This window comes from Gorilla gorilla, chromosome 2, assembly GCF_029281585.2.
Source record: "Gorilla gorilla gorilla isolate KB3781 chromosome 2, NHGRI_mGorGor1-v2.1_pri, whole genome shotgun sequence".
Lineage (NCBI taxonomy): Eukaryota > Metazoa > Chordata > Mammalia > Primates > Hominidae > Gorilla > Gorilla gorilla.
The window spans coordinates 154000735-154014292 of record NC_086017.1 but is presented as its reverse complement, the minus strand read 5'-3'; the positions used below and the strand labels follow the sequence as shown (position 1 = coordinate 154014292).

The 13558-nt window shown below is 43.2% G+C and overlaps 1 protein-coding gene and 1 pseudogene across 1 annotated transcript in view; both read left to right on the top strand.

Annotated features, from left to right (window-relative positions):
* Positions 1 to 12465, top strand: part of PCOLCE2 (procollagen C-endopeptidase enhancer 2) — a 72354-nt gene extending 59889 nt beyond the window's left edge. The window contains exons 6-9 of the mRNA XM_019024857.4: positions 367 to 521; positions 6728 to 6811; positions 9294 to 9461; positions 11874 to 12465. Coding sequence (XP_018880402.1) covers positions 367 to 521; positions 6728 to 6811; positions 9294 to 9461; positions 11874 to 12004 — 538 coding nt within the window. The 3' untranslated portion in view covers positions 12005 to 12465. The remainder of the gene's footprint in view (positions 1 to 366; positions 522 to 6727; positions 6812 to 9293; positions 9462 to 11873) is intronic.
* Positions 2188 to 3253, top strand: LOC109026085 (large ribosomal subunit protein uL2-like; annotated as a pseudogene).
* Positions 12466 to 13558: the final 1093 nt, after the last annotated feature.

The window sequence follows — 13558 nt, the reverse complement described above, 5'->3', positions numbered from 1 at the left end:
AACGTCTGCCACAGTCTCTAGAGTTATCTGGTCCTGGGTTCAAGTTCTAACTCTCCCAACATACTAGCTATAGGGCCTTGAGTAAATCACTTGAACTCTCTGAACTTCAGTTGCCCATTCCATAAAAAAAGAGATAAAAATAGGGTTGTTGTGAAGGTGGAATGTGACAATTCACATAAAGCACAGTGCCTAGCTGAGCAAACACTCGGTAAATGTTAGCTATTAGAATTGGTATTTTTAAACGTTTTAAGTTTAAACAACTGGTAATCTATTGTCAGAAGTTAATGGAAAACTAGAAAATTTTACATTTTCAGAGAGGCACCACTTTTAAGTGTTTATAAAAAAAACACATTTTTCTTTTTTTAGGCCAATTGTATCTGAGAGAAATGAACTTCTTATTCAGTTTTTATCAGACTTAAGTTTAACTGCAGATGGGTTTATTGGTCACTACAAATTCAGGCCAAAAAAACTGCCTACAACTACAGAACAGCCTGTCACCACCACATTCCCTGTAACCACGGGTAAGTTTTCCTGTTTGGAAGTTTGTGCAAAAACTTTAGGAGTATAAGAAGAATTCTTTTAAAGTAGAAAAAAAATAAGACGAAGATACTTGAAATTAAAGTTAAATAGGATGAAAGCTTTGGTAAGAGAATAATATGACTGTATTAATGAAAGAAAGGTATAGGGTGTAAGAATGCTTATAAGCTAATAGTTTTTAAATATCAGGTAAGAAAGTTATGACCATTGAACAATGACTAGGAAGCCTATTAGAAGCACAGATCATTCTAAGCCTAAGTTTCTGTTTCTGGAACTGACAAACTTGTCGTTTGCTTTTTATTACATAGAATTGTGATATTTTAGGTTGAAGTTCTAGGGCCTTGCCATCCGTGTTTTCATATTCTGCCAATGTTTGTTTTTGGTTTTTGGTTTTTGGTTTTTGGTTTTTTTTTTGCTTCTCAGCGAAATGTCATATAAAATGTTATATATTTATTTATTTATTTTCAAATCGGAGTAAATTAAACAACAATATTCAACGAAGTACAGAGGCTGGTTGGGAAACTGGCCTGGGGGCTGAGGCATGTATGTAGGGAGTGGAGAGGCAGGGTCTCTGTAGCTAGTACCTGGCCTATCAGCTCCACCCCCTGGGATTTCAGGCCTCAGATCTAAAAATCCAAACCCAGGGAGGAGGGGGAAAAGCGGGAAGGAAAGACTGAAGGTTAAGATGTAAAATAGGCTGAAATAAGCCCAGCTTTATTGCCCACATTTTCCACGTACACCCAGGCTGGGGCTGAGTACAGGCAGGCGCCTCTGGGTCTAACGTTTCCTTGCACTCTGCAAGTGCGCCACTGTGTGGTGTGGACGTGTACTGCCTCATGTAACTGCTGTATTTCTCCAGCTCAGCTCAGTAAGCCTTGGTGTCCATGTTCTTTCCAGTGAATTATCTGGTCACACCCATTGAGCTAGTGGTTCCCTTGCTTTTATCTCCATCCTCAACTTTCTCTGAAATCGCAAGCATGGATTTGTAATTGTCTCCTGGACACAATGTGACTGTAGCTATTTAAATGAAAGCATATACAAACTTGTTTTTATCACACTATTTTCTGCCTCAAACCTACTTCTCCACCTATTTTCCCAAGCACGTCCACAGCATCAGTAGCCTCACTCATAGGGTCATCTTTGATATCCTCTATCCTTTCTCCTGACCTCATGCCCTACCCCGCTCCTACCACACCGAGTAGACCGTGTTGTTCTCCCATTAAATTTATAGTCTACAGCTATGCTATCCAATATGGCAGCCACTGTGAGCACTTAAAATGTGGCTAATGATATTGAGGAACTGAACTTTTAATTTAATTTTAATGAATTTAAAATTGAAAAGCTTCATGTGACTAGTGACTACCAGATTGGACCACATGGGAGCCCAAACCCCTTCCCGTGGTGTGTCAGACCCTTCACACTGTCCCCAGCCTCCCTTTCTAGTTTCGTCTTCAGGCCTTGCAAACTCTCTCCTATGCTCTAAGTATTTTTGTGTTTATCCTATGTGTGGGGGAAGCTGTTGATGGGTTTAAGCAAAGTTGAGGATTAGTTTCACATTTTACAAAGATCACTGTGGCCACTGTCAGGTGAATGAATTGTAGAAGTCTAGGGGGTCACCAGAGTCTCGTGCTGGTCCAGGTGAACTGTGCTATGGCACAAATTCAGAGAGAGTCAAGAGATGAGAGGGAAACAGTGACAGGCCTTGGTGATTCATTGGACTAGGGAGGTCAGGGAGGTGTCAGGAATGCCTCCCAGGTCCCGGGCTTGCACAGCTAGGGGGATACTGCCACTGTTCACAGAGGTAGAGAACTGGATTCGGAGGTGGATTTATAAATTAGCCTGTCGCCTTGTTGGGTTTGAGGTGTCCATGAGATTTTCCAGTGGATATGCCATGCGTAGGGGTACACGGGTGCCCAGACTAAAAGAGAGATTTAAGCCAGATTTAAATTTAAGAGTCACCCATCATCCACAACCCGGGCCACAGCGCGCCCCTCCCCAAGATGGTCTTCCGCGATCCGTACTGGTTTAAGAAGGGCATTCACACGGGCCAGTTTGTGTATTGCGGCAAGAAGGCCCAGCTCAACATTGGCAGTGTGCTCCCTGTGGGCACCATGCCTGAGGGTATGATCGTGTGCTGCCTGGAGGAGAAACCTGGAGGCCGTAGCAAGCTGTCCTGGGCATCAGGGAACGATGCCACTGCTGTCTCCCACAGCCCTGAGACCTAGAAGACCTGTGTGAAGCTGCCCTCTGGCTCCAAGAAGGTTATCTCCTCAGCCAACAGAGCTGTGGTTGGTGTGGTGGCTGGAGGTGGCCGAACTGACAAACCCATCTTGAAGGCTTGCCAAGCCTACCACAAATATAAGGCAAAGAGGAACTGGTGGCCACGAGTATGGGATGTGGCCATGAACCCTATGGAGCATCCTTTTGGAGGTGGCAACCACCAGCACATCGGCATCCCCTCTGCCATCTCAGAGATGACCCTGCTGGCTGCAAAATGGGTCTCATTGCTGCCTGCCAGACTGGACGTCTCTGGGGAACCAAGACTGCAGGAGAAAGAGAACTAGTGCTAAGGGGCTCAATAAAGTTTGTCTTTATGCCAAAAAAAAGTAAGAGTCATCAATATATAGATAGTTGAAACAGTGATCAAGAACGAGATGACCTAGGCAGAGATTGAGGGCAGGAGGAGGAGAGGCGCGGAGATTAACCCTCTAGAAACTTCCGTCTTTTTGAAGAGAAGGTTACACTGGCAAAGGTGACTGAAAAGCAGTGGCGAGGGAGGAGGGAGGAGAACTGGGAGGATGTGTGGTGAAAGCCGTGGAAGGGAATGTTTCAAAAGGGAGTGGTAAGTGAGTCAAGCGTTGATGAGACTTCCGATAAGGGAGGACTACAATGTTTCCGTTTGGTTTCATGACATGGAGTCTACCGGAGACGCCAGCACAATCTATGTAAGTGGCTTTGTGCCGCCAGCAGAACCCGGACAGTGTGTGCTGAGGGGAGTGTGGAACATGGCAAATTGAGATAATAAGTTCAGTAGCTCATTCCCCAAGTTTGGCCTTAAAGAAGAAGGAGAGGCTTTGAGAGTCTTGAACCTGCTTATGTTGATGGGAGTAACTAGCAAAGAAGAAGGCAATGGCAGACAGAAGGAATAAACTGAGAAGGAAAGTTTCTATAAAGGTGAGAGGGGCTGGCTCCAGAGGACTCACAGAAGGCATGACTCCAGGTCGGAGGGGGTGACCCCTCTCTCAGAGGAGGAAAAGAAGGGAGATGGTATAAAGATGACTTGGAGGTTTGCTGGGGTCTTGAGAACATTTTCTGCTATGCTTCTCTTCTTCCTAGAAAATAGGCAGGGTCGGCCGGGCGCGGTGGCTCACGCCTGTAATCCCAGCACTTTGGGAAGCCGAGGCGGGCGGATCATGAGGTCAGGAGATCGAGACCATCCTGGCTAACACGGTGAAATCCCGTCTCTACTAAAAAAATACAAAAAAATTAGCCGGGCGTGGTGGCGGGCGCCTGTAGTCCCAGCTACTCGGGAGGCTGAGGCAGGAGAATGGCGTGGAACCAGGATGTGGAGTTTGCAGTGAGCCGAGATCGCGCCACTGCACTCCAGCCTGGGCGACAGAGTGAGACTCTGTCTGAAAAAGAAAATAAAAGGCAAGGTCACCTCTGAGAGGGAGAAGGGAGTGGCAGCACGGGAGGTTAGGAGAATGAGAAAGAATTTGAAAAACAGCTGTAGAAATTGGAGAGTAGGCTGAACTCCAGCCTGTCACTCTGCTGAAGGCCCATTTGTGTACTCAGTTGTCTGAGGGCAGGCACAGGAAAAACAGATTTCTCTGAAGATTCATACAGGGCTGAAGGGCAGAGGGGAAGGGACCTTAAGGCATTGTGTAGAAAATGATTGAAATAATGGACCATGGAAATGAAATAGAATCGCTAAGGAAGTAAAGACGGGCCAGGGCTGATGGGTTGGGAAGAATGAGAGCAGCCAATATATTGAACCATCAAAGATGGAAGAAAACATAGTCATAGAGTGATTAAATAAATAAGCCTGGAGGGGAGAACGCTGTCCTGGTTGCCAGCAGGTCTAAATTTGACAGACTGGCAATGAACAGCCATAGCATGAAGACATCCGAGCCTGGAACTGAGTGTCTAGGAAAGTCCCTGGTGAAGATGAGGCCACGGGGACTGCGGGATCAGACATGGGAGGGTGGACCCACAGAAACGATCGAGGGAACACAGCCAGGGAGGGCCGAGAACCGGGACCAGCTTTGTGAGTGAAGGGCAAGGAGACAGATGACAGTTAAGATGAGGAGGGGAAGGAGAGAGCCAGTGACTTGCAGGCCAGACAGCAGGCCCCACCAAAGCAGGAGAAGGGCATGTTGGACACCCACCCCACTTCCAGACTGACCTTCGGAGGCTGAGAAGCAGCCGGTTCCCAATGGGCCCGGGAAAGGGCGCTCACCATCAGAGACACCACAACTTTTTGACTCAGTTAACTGAGTAAATTTAATTCCATAAATTTGCAGCTGAAGTGAGGTTCCCAACTTCTGGAACAATGGTATGTCTCTCCCTTCCAAACATCTTCTGAGCTCTTTCTCTCCCTGAAGTGAGGTTCCCAACTTCTGGAACAATGGTATGTCTCTCCCTTCCAAACATCTTCTGAGCTCTTTCTCTCCCTGAAGTGAGGTTCCCAACTTCTGGAACAATGGTATGTCTCTCCCTTCCAAACATCTTCTGAGCGCTTTCTCTCCCTTTTTTAAAAATGCATATTTAAGCTATTATATGTATTTTAACATTAAATTACATATGTTTTAATATTGCCATCTGCTTCAGATTCTTTCTGGAGTTAACTAGGGGGTACAGATTAAGAGTATATAAATAGGCTGGGCACGGTGGCTTACACCTGTAATCCCAGCACTTTAGGAGGCCGAGACAGGCAAATCACCTGAGGTCAGGAGTTTGAGACCAGCCTGGCCAACATGGCGAAATGAAGTCTCTACTAAAAATACAAAAATTGGCCAGGTATCTGTAGTCCCAGCTACTCAGGAGGCTGAGGCAGGAGAATTGCTTGAACCCGGGAGGCGGAGCTTGCAGTGAGCCAAGATCACACCATTGTACTCCAGCCTGGGCGACAGAGCGAGAGACTCCATCTCAAAAATAAATAAATAGATAAATAATAAATTAACAGAGGAGTTGGTGGGGCCTGTTGGAAGAGCAATATTACAACTGTGGATATTCACCCAACAAGGGCAATTCTGTTACCGTGGTTCTGTTTAGTTCTTCCTAGCATATTGTCACACAGAAACAAATAATTAGCAAGTATTTCTGAAACATTCTTAAGATGATTATGAGGATGAACTATTTTCACGTTGTTAACCTGGGGTTTCTCTACCTCAGCACTATTTATATTTTGGGCCAGTTCCTTCTGTGTTGCGGGTACTGTCCTTTTTTCTGTGGGATGTCAGCAGCGTCTCGGCATCTACCCACTAGATGCTAGCAGCACCGTCTAGTTGTGATAACCAGAAATGTTTCTAGATATTGCCAAATGCCTGCTGGGGGCAACGTCACCCGTACTTAAGAACTGCTGTGTTTTGTCTATTTGGTTTACTTTTAAATTTGTCTACTTCTTAGTTCTTAAGATTCTTATAGCCAGTGCAAGGCTCAAAATAAATATTTAGTGATTGGTTGCATCTAATTACAGATGTAACACACTTTACACATGAGCAGTATTTCTAAAAACCTATACTACTCATGTTTAGGCAATTGCATATTTTAAGGATGTCCTCGGGGGAACACCCTATGATTCCTTTTGTAAAGTGAGGGATTAACCTACATTCTGTGAGTTCCAATTTGTTGTTCTGGGTTTTTCTAAACAGGGCACACACTCAGAGTATGTCTGTATTTTCTTATAGTGTTTGTTTTATATAAAGGAAGAAGAGAACAGGGCTACATTTGTGCTATCTTTGAGCTCAGGTTTAAAATTCAGTAGAGGGTATTGAGTTGTCCTGGTGAAATTAGAGCAGTAGTTGGTAGCATGAAGAATTTATTTTGCATGGTTTTAAATTTTTTCTTTGTAGTGATAGATTGGTGGCTCAGGGAAATAAATGATAATTTTAAATGGGTAGATTCAGAACTAAAGACCAATTATGCTTGAATTCATTTTTCCTGAAACTTATGTCTTCTTTGAATTAAGGTTTAAAACCCACCGTGGCCTTGTGTCAACAAAAGTGTAGACGGACGGGGACTCTGGAGGGCAATTATTGTTCAAGTGACTTTGGTAAGAAATAAAAGCCAGTCTTTTTCTCTTTAACCAGAAACTTGAGGCTGCATGCTTAATCTCAAAGGAATTCCTATGAATTTATGGTGAAGGGTCAGTGACGCTGCTCATTTATCCAAGAAAATACTTGCCTATACACCAGAATGGTCAAATTGTTAGATTTCACAACTGAGAAAAATATGGATTTAGAAAATATACTTTTTTTCATATAAGCTTAATAATTTGACTCTTGGTACATGGTACTGCCACATTGTGTGTTCTGGCTGACTATTCCTGCAAAAAACCTATATGCTTTTTTCCTTATATATTTTTCATATACAGAGTATTTTTTCACACATCTGTAACTCAACTTAAGTAAATTAGAAACATACCCAAGCTTATATTCAGAAGCTGGTCTCTCTCAGAAGAAATTCAAGTATTTCCCCTGTACTGCCTTTCTGAAGTACTGAAGTAAAAGTTGGAAATCTGGAGTCCGTTTGGAAACTCACAAACTGGAACCTGAGGAGGTGTTCTTTAATGATTTAGAATTTTTAAGAGCTTTTTCCAGTGGAAAAATTGCACCATCTATGATAGCTACTTAAGAGCAAAAGATACAACATTTTATCTTGGTTATTTTTTCAGTGGCTTTAAAGGAACATTTAAGACAAATCTGATCAGGAAGAGCAAGTTGCTATGGCCTAAATACGTTTCCCCAAACCAAACTTCCCCAGAGAGGCTCTGCTTGCTTTTTCTGTGCCTTGAAGTGACTTCTGTAGTCCAGACGAGCTGTATCATAGTGAAGGTGTGAAGACACTGAAGACTCTGGGACCCTAAACCTTACTAGAGTTCACATGCTGAAATTCAAATAACTGGCATAAATGTGAAAACAACACCACATGTAATTGCTACCACATCCAGTTTACTCTTCTGTAGGAGGTGCTTCAGGAAGTCTCCCTCCCTGTGTCTTGGGAGCCACTGATTTCACTTGACTATAGACTGAATTTTGGAGTGAACACTTATCATGCAGGATCAAAGTAAAGCATCATAGGAATTCTGATTTTATGAACATTGCACACTGCCTAAGCAGCAAGTGTTCACTTTATTCTGAAGGAGTCAGATTAACCAAGTCCAAAACTTGATTTATTCCATTAATGTGACCACTTACATGGCAAAATGACCAAAACTATCATCAGGCACTGGTTCTCAACCAGGGCTGATAATGCTCCCCTGGGGAGTGGTAGAGATGTTAGAGTACTGCATTTTTTTGGTTGTCACAATAACTAGGAACTGCTACTGATTTTTCTAGGAAGGACAAGGCTGGTAAAAAATGTATTCAGGCCAGGTTCAGTGGCTCACACCTGTAATCCCAGTACTTTGGAGGCCAAGGCAGGTGGATCACCTGAGGTTGGGAGTTCGAGACCAGCCTGACCAACATGGAGAAACCCCATCTCTACTAAAAATGCAAAATTAGCTGGGTATGGTGGCGCATGCCTGTAATCCCAGCTACTTGGGAGGCTGAGGCAGGAGAATCGCTTGAACCTGGGAGGTGGAGGTTGCAGTGAGCTGAGATTGTGCCATTGCACTCCAGCCTGGGCAACAAGAGCGAAACTCCATCTCATGAAAAAACAACAACAACAAAAAAAACTGTATTCAGTGCAAGTCCTACACCACAAGGAACTGTCCTTGCTCAAGCCCCCAGAATGCCAGACGCACCCCCGTGAGAAAGACAGCATCTTTCCTTCTGTGGCTTCAAAGAGAGACTCTTTTCTCAGAGTGTCATGATGGAAAAAACAGGGGTTTACATAATGAAAAAATCAACTGAATTTTACTAGAGGTTTTTTTTTTAAGAAAAAAAGTTTAAGTTAATACCTCAGTTCTATACTTCAGCTTGTTAAATGAGATAAACGGAGTGGATAAGAAAGAGAATATGAAAGACCGTAGAAGACAGAGCTTTCCTGATAATTAGACAGAGGTGAGGACCCAGGGAATGAACAAAAGTTCAGGAAGAAAGGACAGCTACAGAGAAGGGTGAGGAGAGACACAGAAAGGTGGCTACACACCCACACCGACACAAAGACTCACATCTTAGTGGCCCAAACCCCCATCGCGCAATCTTTTAGCATGGTACTGCCTCTAAAGATACAAGATCTTTTTGAGTATTCACAGGTAGAGCCTCATAAGCCAGACTATCCCCTATGTGACAATCAAGCCACAAGTTGGATAAAACATTTTAAAGAGTTTCAACCTTGGCAATGAACCGCAGTGTGGCAAGTATTTAGGCTTCTCTTCTAGTTATCAATCCCCAACAACCAGTGTAACATCACAGCTCCAACCTGAATTTTGGTGACAAATGTACAGAAGCAAATGTGAAACCTCTATGAGGGCCTTTTCTTTAACATTAAAATGTTTCGTATCTGAAACTTAGAAGAATGTAAACTTGTTTTTCAGTTCTGCTTGCATCTGCCTTCACTGTCACATCACTTCAAAATGTTTTCTTCTGCAGTATTAGCCGGCACTGTTATCACAACCATCACTCGCGATGGGAGTTTGCACGCCACAGTCTCGATCATCAACATCTACAAAGAGGGAAATTTGGCGATTCAGCAGGCGGGCAAGAACATGAGTGCCAGGCTGACTGTCGTCTGCAAGCAGTGCCCTCTCCTCAGAAGAGGTGAGTAGGGAGAAAACTGGGTCTCTCTGAGCAAGCCATGGATTTTCCATGCCATGGTTGGTCTAGGGAAGTAAAATCAGGGCTAATATGTTGCCCACTTCTTGCAGAGCAGGAAGGCCTTTGGAGTCAGGCAGAATTGGGCCCTCCTCCAAGTCTTCGTAACTTGTGGCAGAAGAAGGGGTAGTGGACATGATGAACAAGTGAAAGAAGCGTTTGAAGTTGAGTCAATAGGCAACAGACACACAGAGCAGTGCAGGGTGGAGAGATTTTAGATTATTGCACTTAAGATGCCAGTACTGTCTAGGTTTAAAGAAAAATATTCCAGCAGCCAACAGGAAATGCAGACCCGAAGTTCAGAAGAGGGAGGTATATCCGGGCTAGAATCAAGATCTGGGAATCATTTGCAGAGATAGGAGTATTAAGTCCTTGGATGGGAGTGAGTTTATTGAAAGAAATTACAAAAAACAGAAAGTTACTCCAGATCTAGAGGCACATGACTTTTTAAGAATATGTATTTAACAACTTATAAAAGTAACATATGTTTCATGGTTTTTAAAAAGTTGAAATAAGTAGGTAAGAGTATGTTTAAAAGTGAAACCCTTTTCCTTTCCCTAGAAGTACTCTAAAAAGTTCCTTCCAGCCAGACACGGTAGCTCATGCCTGTAATCCCAGCACTTTGGGAGGCCGAGGTGGGAGGATTGCTTGAGCCCAGAAGTTCGAGATCAGGCTGGGTGATGTACTGAGACCCTATTTCTATAAAAAAAAAAATTTTTTTAAGTTCCTTCCAGAAAGTTTCTATCCATATAAAGCATGGGCGTATACACTTATGGAATCATATCACACACAAGTTCTGCAATTTTTCCCCTACATAAGCTCTAACATCTTTCCACACATACACACAGAGAGAGACAGAGAAAGAGAGAGAAAGATACAGAATATCCACTTCAAGAAAGCTTTACTGTCCCAGCACTTTAGGAGGCTGAGATGGGAGGATTGCTTCAGCCTGAGTTTGAGACCAGCCTGGGCAACATAGTGAGACCTCTGCTCTACTAAAAATAAAAAAATTTAGCCGGGTGTGGTGGTGCGCAACTGTGGTCCCAGCTACTCGTGATGCTGAAGCAAGAGGATGCCTTGAACCTAAGAGGTCGAGTCTGCAGTGAGTCATGATCACACTGCTGCACTCCAGCCTGGGTGGCAGAGCAAGACTGTCTAAAAAAAGAAAAAAATTTAAAAATAAAGCAAACTTTACTGTGAATTCAGATTGTTCAGAAAAGTCAGGAGGCTAGTAGCCTCATGTTGAGTCTCTGGAGAGAATCACAAAGGCTCTGTAAAAGAGAAACATTTCTTTCCAGAACTGCCAGGAGCAGCAGATACTGCACCTCAAGATTCTATAAGGTCTCATAATGCTGCTAGCACTTCAGCCTTGAGGCAGCGTTACCTGCCCAGACTCTCAGGCTCTCACAGACCACTGTGATGACAAGGTCCACGCACACAGGAAAATGCAAGAGAAAAAGGACACATTTTCTCTATGACACACCAGGGGAAAGGGGAACTAAAGGAGGAATTAACCCATACCTTTTTTTCTGATTTATTTCTGAGGTAATATAAATATTCAGAGTTACCCAACACCTCAGGCCCCAGTCTAGGCCTAACTTAGCCAGTCACACCAATGTATAAAAACATAGTGTAACCAATATAAGTACTCTTGACACTGATGTTCTGCAAGAAACTGTACAAATGCAAGTAGTATATGATCTATCTATGCCCTCAAGAAGCTTGCGTAGCATACATGTTTGAGATGTTGATTAAAGTTCAAGACAACAGCAACATAAGAGAGTGGATCATTGGTTGCCAAATGCCAGGAAAATCCAGACACATGATGGGACTGAGAAGCCATCTGAGGATGGCCCATCATGGAGCCCTGGAGGCCCCTCGAGGCAGGAGAGTCTTTCACGTTAACGCGGTGCATTCTTCATAGCAGGCATTTGAAGCCACAACAGACCTACAGCACTGCAGAGCGGGACATGGCTGATCTAACCACTCAGTCCAGCTTCCTGGTGTTAGCGTAGCTGAAATACCTTACTAGTTGAATTTGGCTTTTTGCCGATGAGAGTCTTAAAGCAGATTTTATCATCCAGGCACAGTGGCGTGTGCCTGTAGTCCCAGCTACTTTGGAGTCTGAGGCAGGAGAATCGCTTAAGCTCAGTAGTTTAAGACCAGCCTGGGGAACATGGCAAGACCCCCATCTCTAAAAAGCAAAAACAAGAAACTCAGATTTTATCGTGGATGGAATACATGTATAATCTTACCATTTGCAGAAGAGAACATTTATCTAGAGGTAACTTACAGTCTAAGTTGTTTCACACATGATACATAGAGAGAAAGATTAATTTCTGTATTCTCTTTCTTTAGGTCTAAATTACATTATTATGGGCCAAGTAGGTGAAGATGGGCGAGGCAAAATCATGCCAAACAGCTTTATCATGATGTTCAAGACCAAGAATCAGAAGCTCCTGGATGCCTTAAAAAATAAGCAATGTTAACAGTGAGCTGTGTCCATTTAAGCTGTATTCTGCCATTGCCTTTGAAAGATCTATGTTCTCTCAGTAGAAAAAAAAATACTTATAAAATTACATATTCTGAAAGAGCATTCCGAAAGATGGGACTGATTGACTCTTCACGTGATGGAGGTATGAGGCCTCCGAGATAGCTGAGGGAAGTTCTTTGCCTGCTGTCAGAGGAGCAGCTATCTGATTGGAAACCTGCCGACTTAGTGCGGTGATAGGAAGCTAAAAGTGTCAAGCGTTGACAGCTTGGAAGCGTTTATTTATACATCTCTGTAAAAGGATATTTTAGAATTGAGTTGTGTGAAGATGTCAAAAAAAGATTTTAGAAGTGCAATATTTATAGTGATATTTGTTTCACCTTCAAGCCTTTGCCCTGAGGTGTTACAATCTTGTCTTGCGTTTTCTAAATCAATGCTTAATAAAATATTTTTAAAGGATTACAGAACAACCACTAAACTTCTTTTTATAGATAGTGGGACATTGTAGAAGGAATATTCCCTTTTAGCAATAAGAGTAGTGTTATTTATGCATAAGATTGCCTTTGTATCAATTTACACTTTGCTAAAAGAGCATTCCAAGAATTTCAGGGACTAAATGGATCCAGTAAAGTCAATAGACTGTAATTCTTCTCTCTACAGAAACAGAGAATGTTAGTGCTAGAATAACATCTCTCAGGGATCTGGTCCACACTGTTTCATTTTGTAATTGAAACGGAAGCTCAGGTATGTTTAGTGACTTGCCAGAGCACATGTCTCCTAAGAGACAAAACAATCAAGCTAAAGAGTCCTAATTCCAAACCCTTTGCCCTCACTGCCACTAGAAGAGCCTTCCCTAACCCCAGAGGAAAGCCCACTTATCCTGATTTGAAGAGTGAAGTACTAAATATTAGTACTTAGGCTAGTATTTACTAGCCTATATAATTGGCCATTTTACAGAACTTGAAATTAGAAGTGAGCTTGACACTGCTGCCCTGTTTATCCCCAGTTAACTGGATCAGGATGTATCAGCTAAGAGCATTTGAGAAATCTATTTTCACTCATTAGTGGGAGAACAGCAAAAGGACCTTCATTCACATAGAGCTGCTTAAGGCACAACTATATGAGTGCAGCAACCAGCCCTGTAGGAGGTTACCAGCCAGGGGCTGTGGGAGAGCGGATAACCATCCCTATCCAAAGAAGGCTGAAAGAACATTAGGGATGAACAAAGACGTGGGTCACAAACCCTTCCACGGTAGAAGCAAAGTTTTGGAAATAAAGGAAAATACTCTTTTAGATGAAAACAATAATTCCCAGCCCTAGGATGACCAGACATTTAAAGGGTGGCAAAATAGAAGTTCAGAAGGAACTCTGTTCCCTCTGTTACGGCAGCTGTGTGAGCCTAAGGAAACGACAAAATCGAGCTGACAGACAGGTCAGAAACTGCTCCTATACTTTCCCACTGAGGAGCCGTCAGCACCAGGGAATTCTGCAGCTGAGGAAGTAGACGAACTAGAAGACCCTGATGACGGTGGGTGACTGGCTTCCCTGGCCA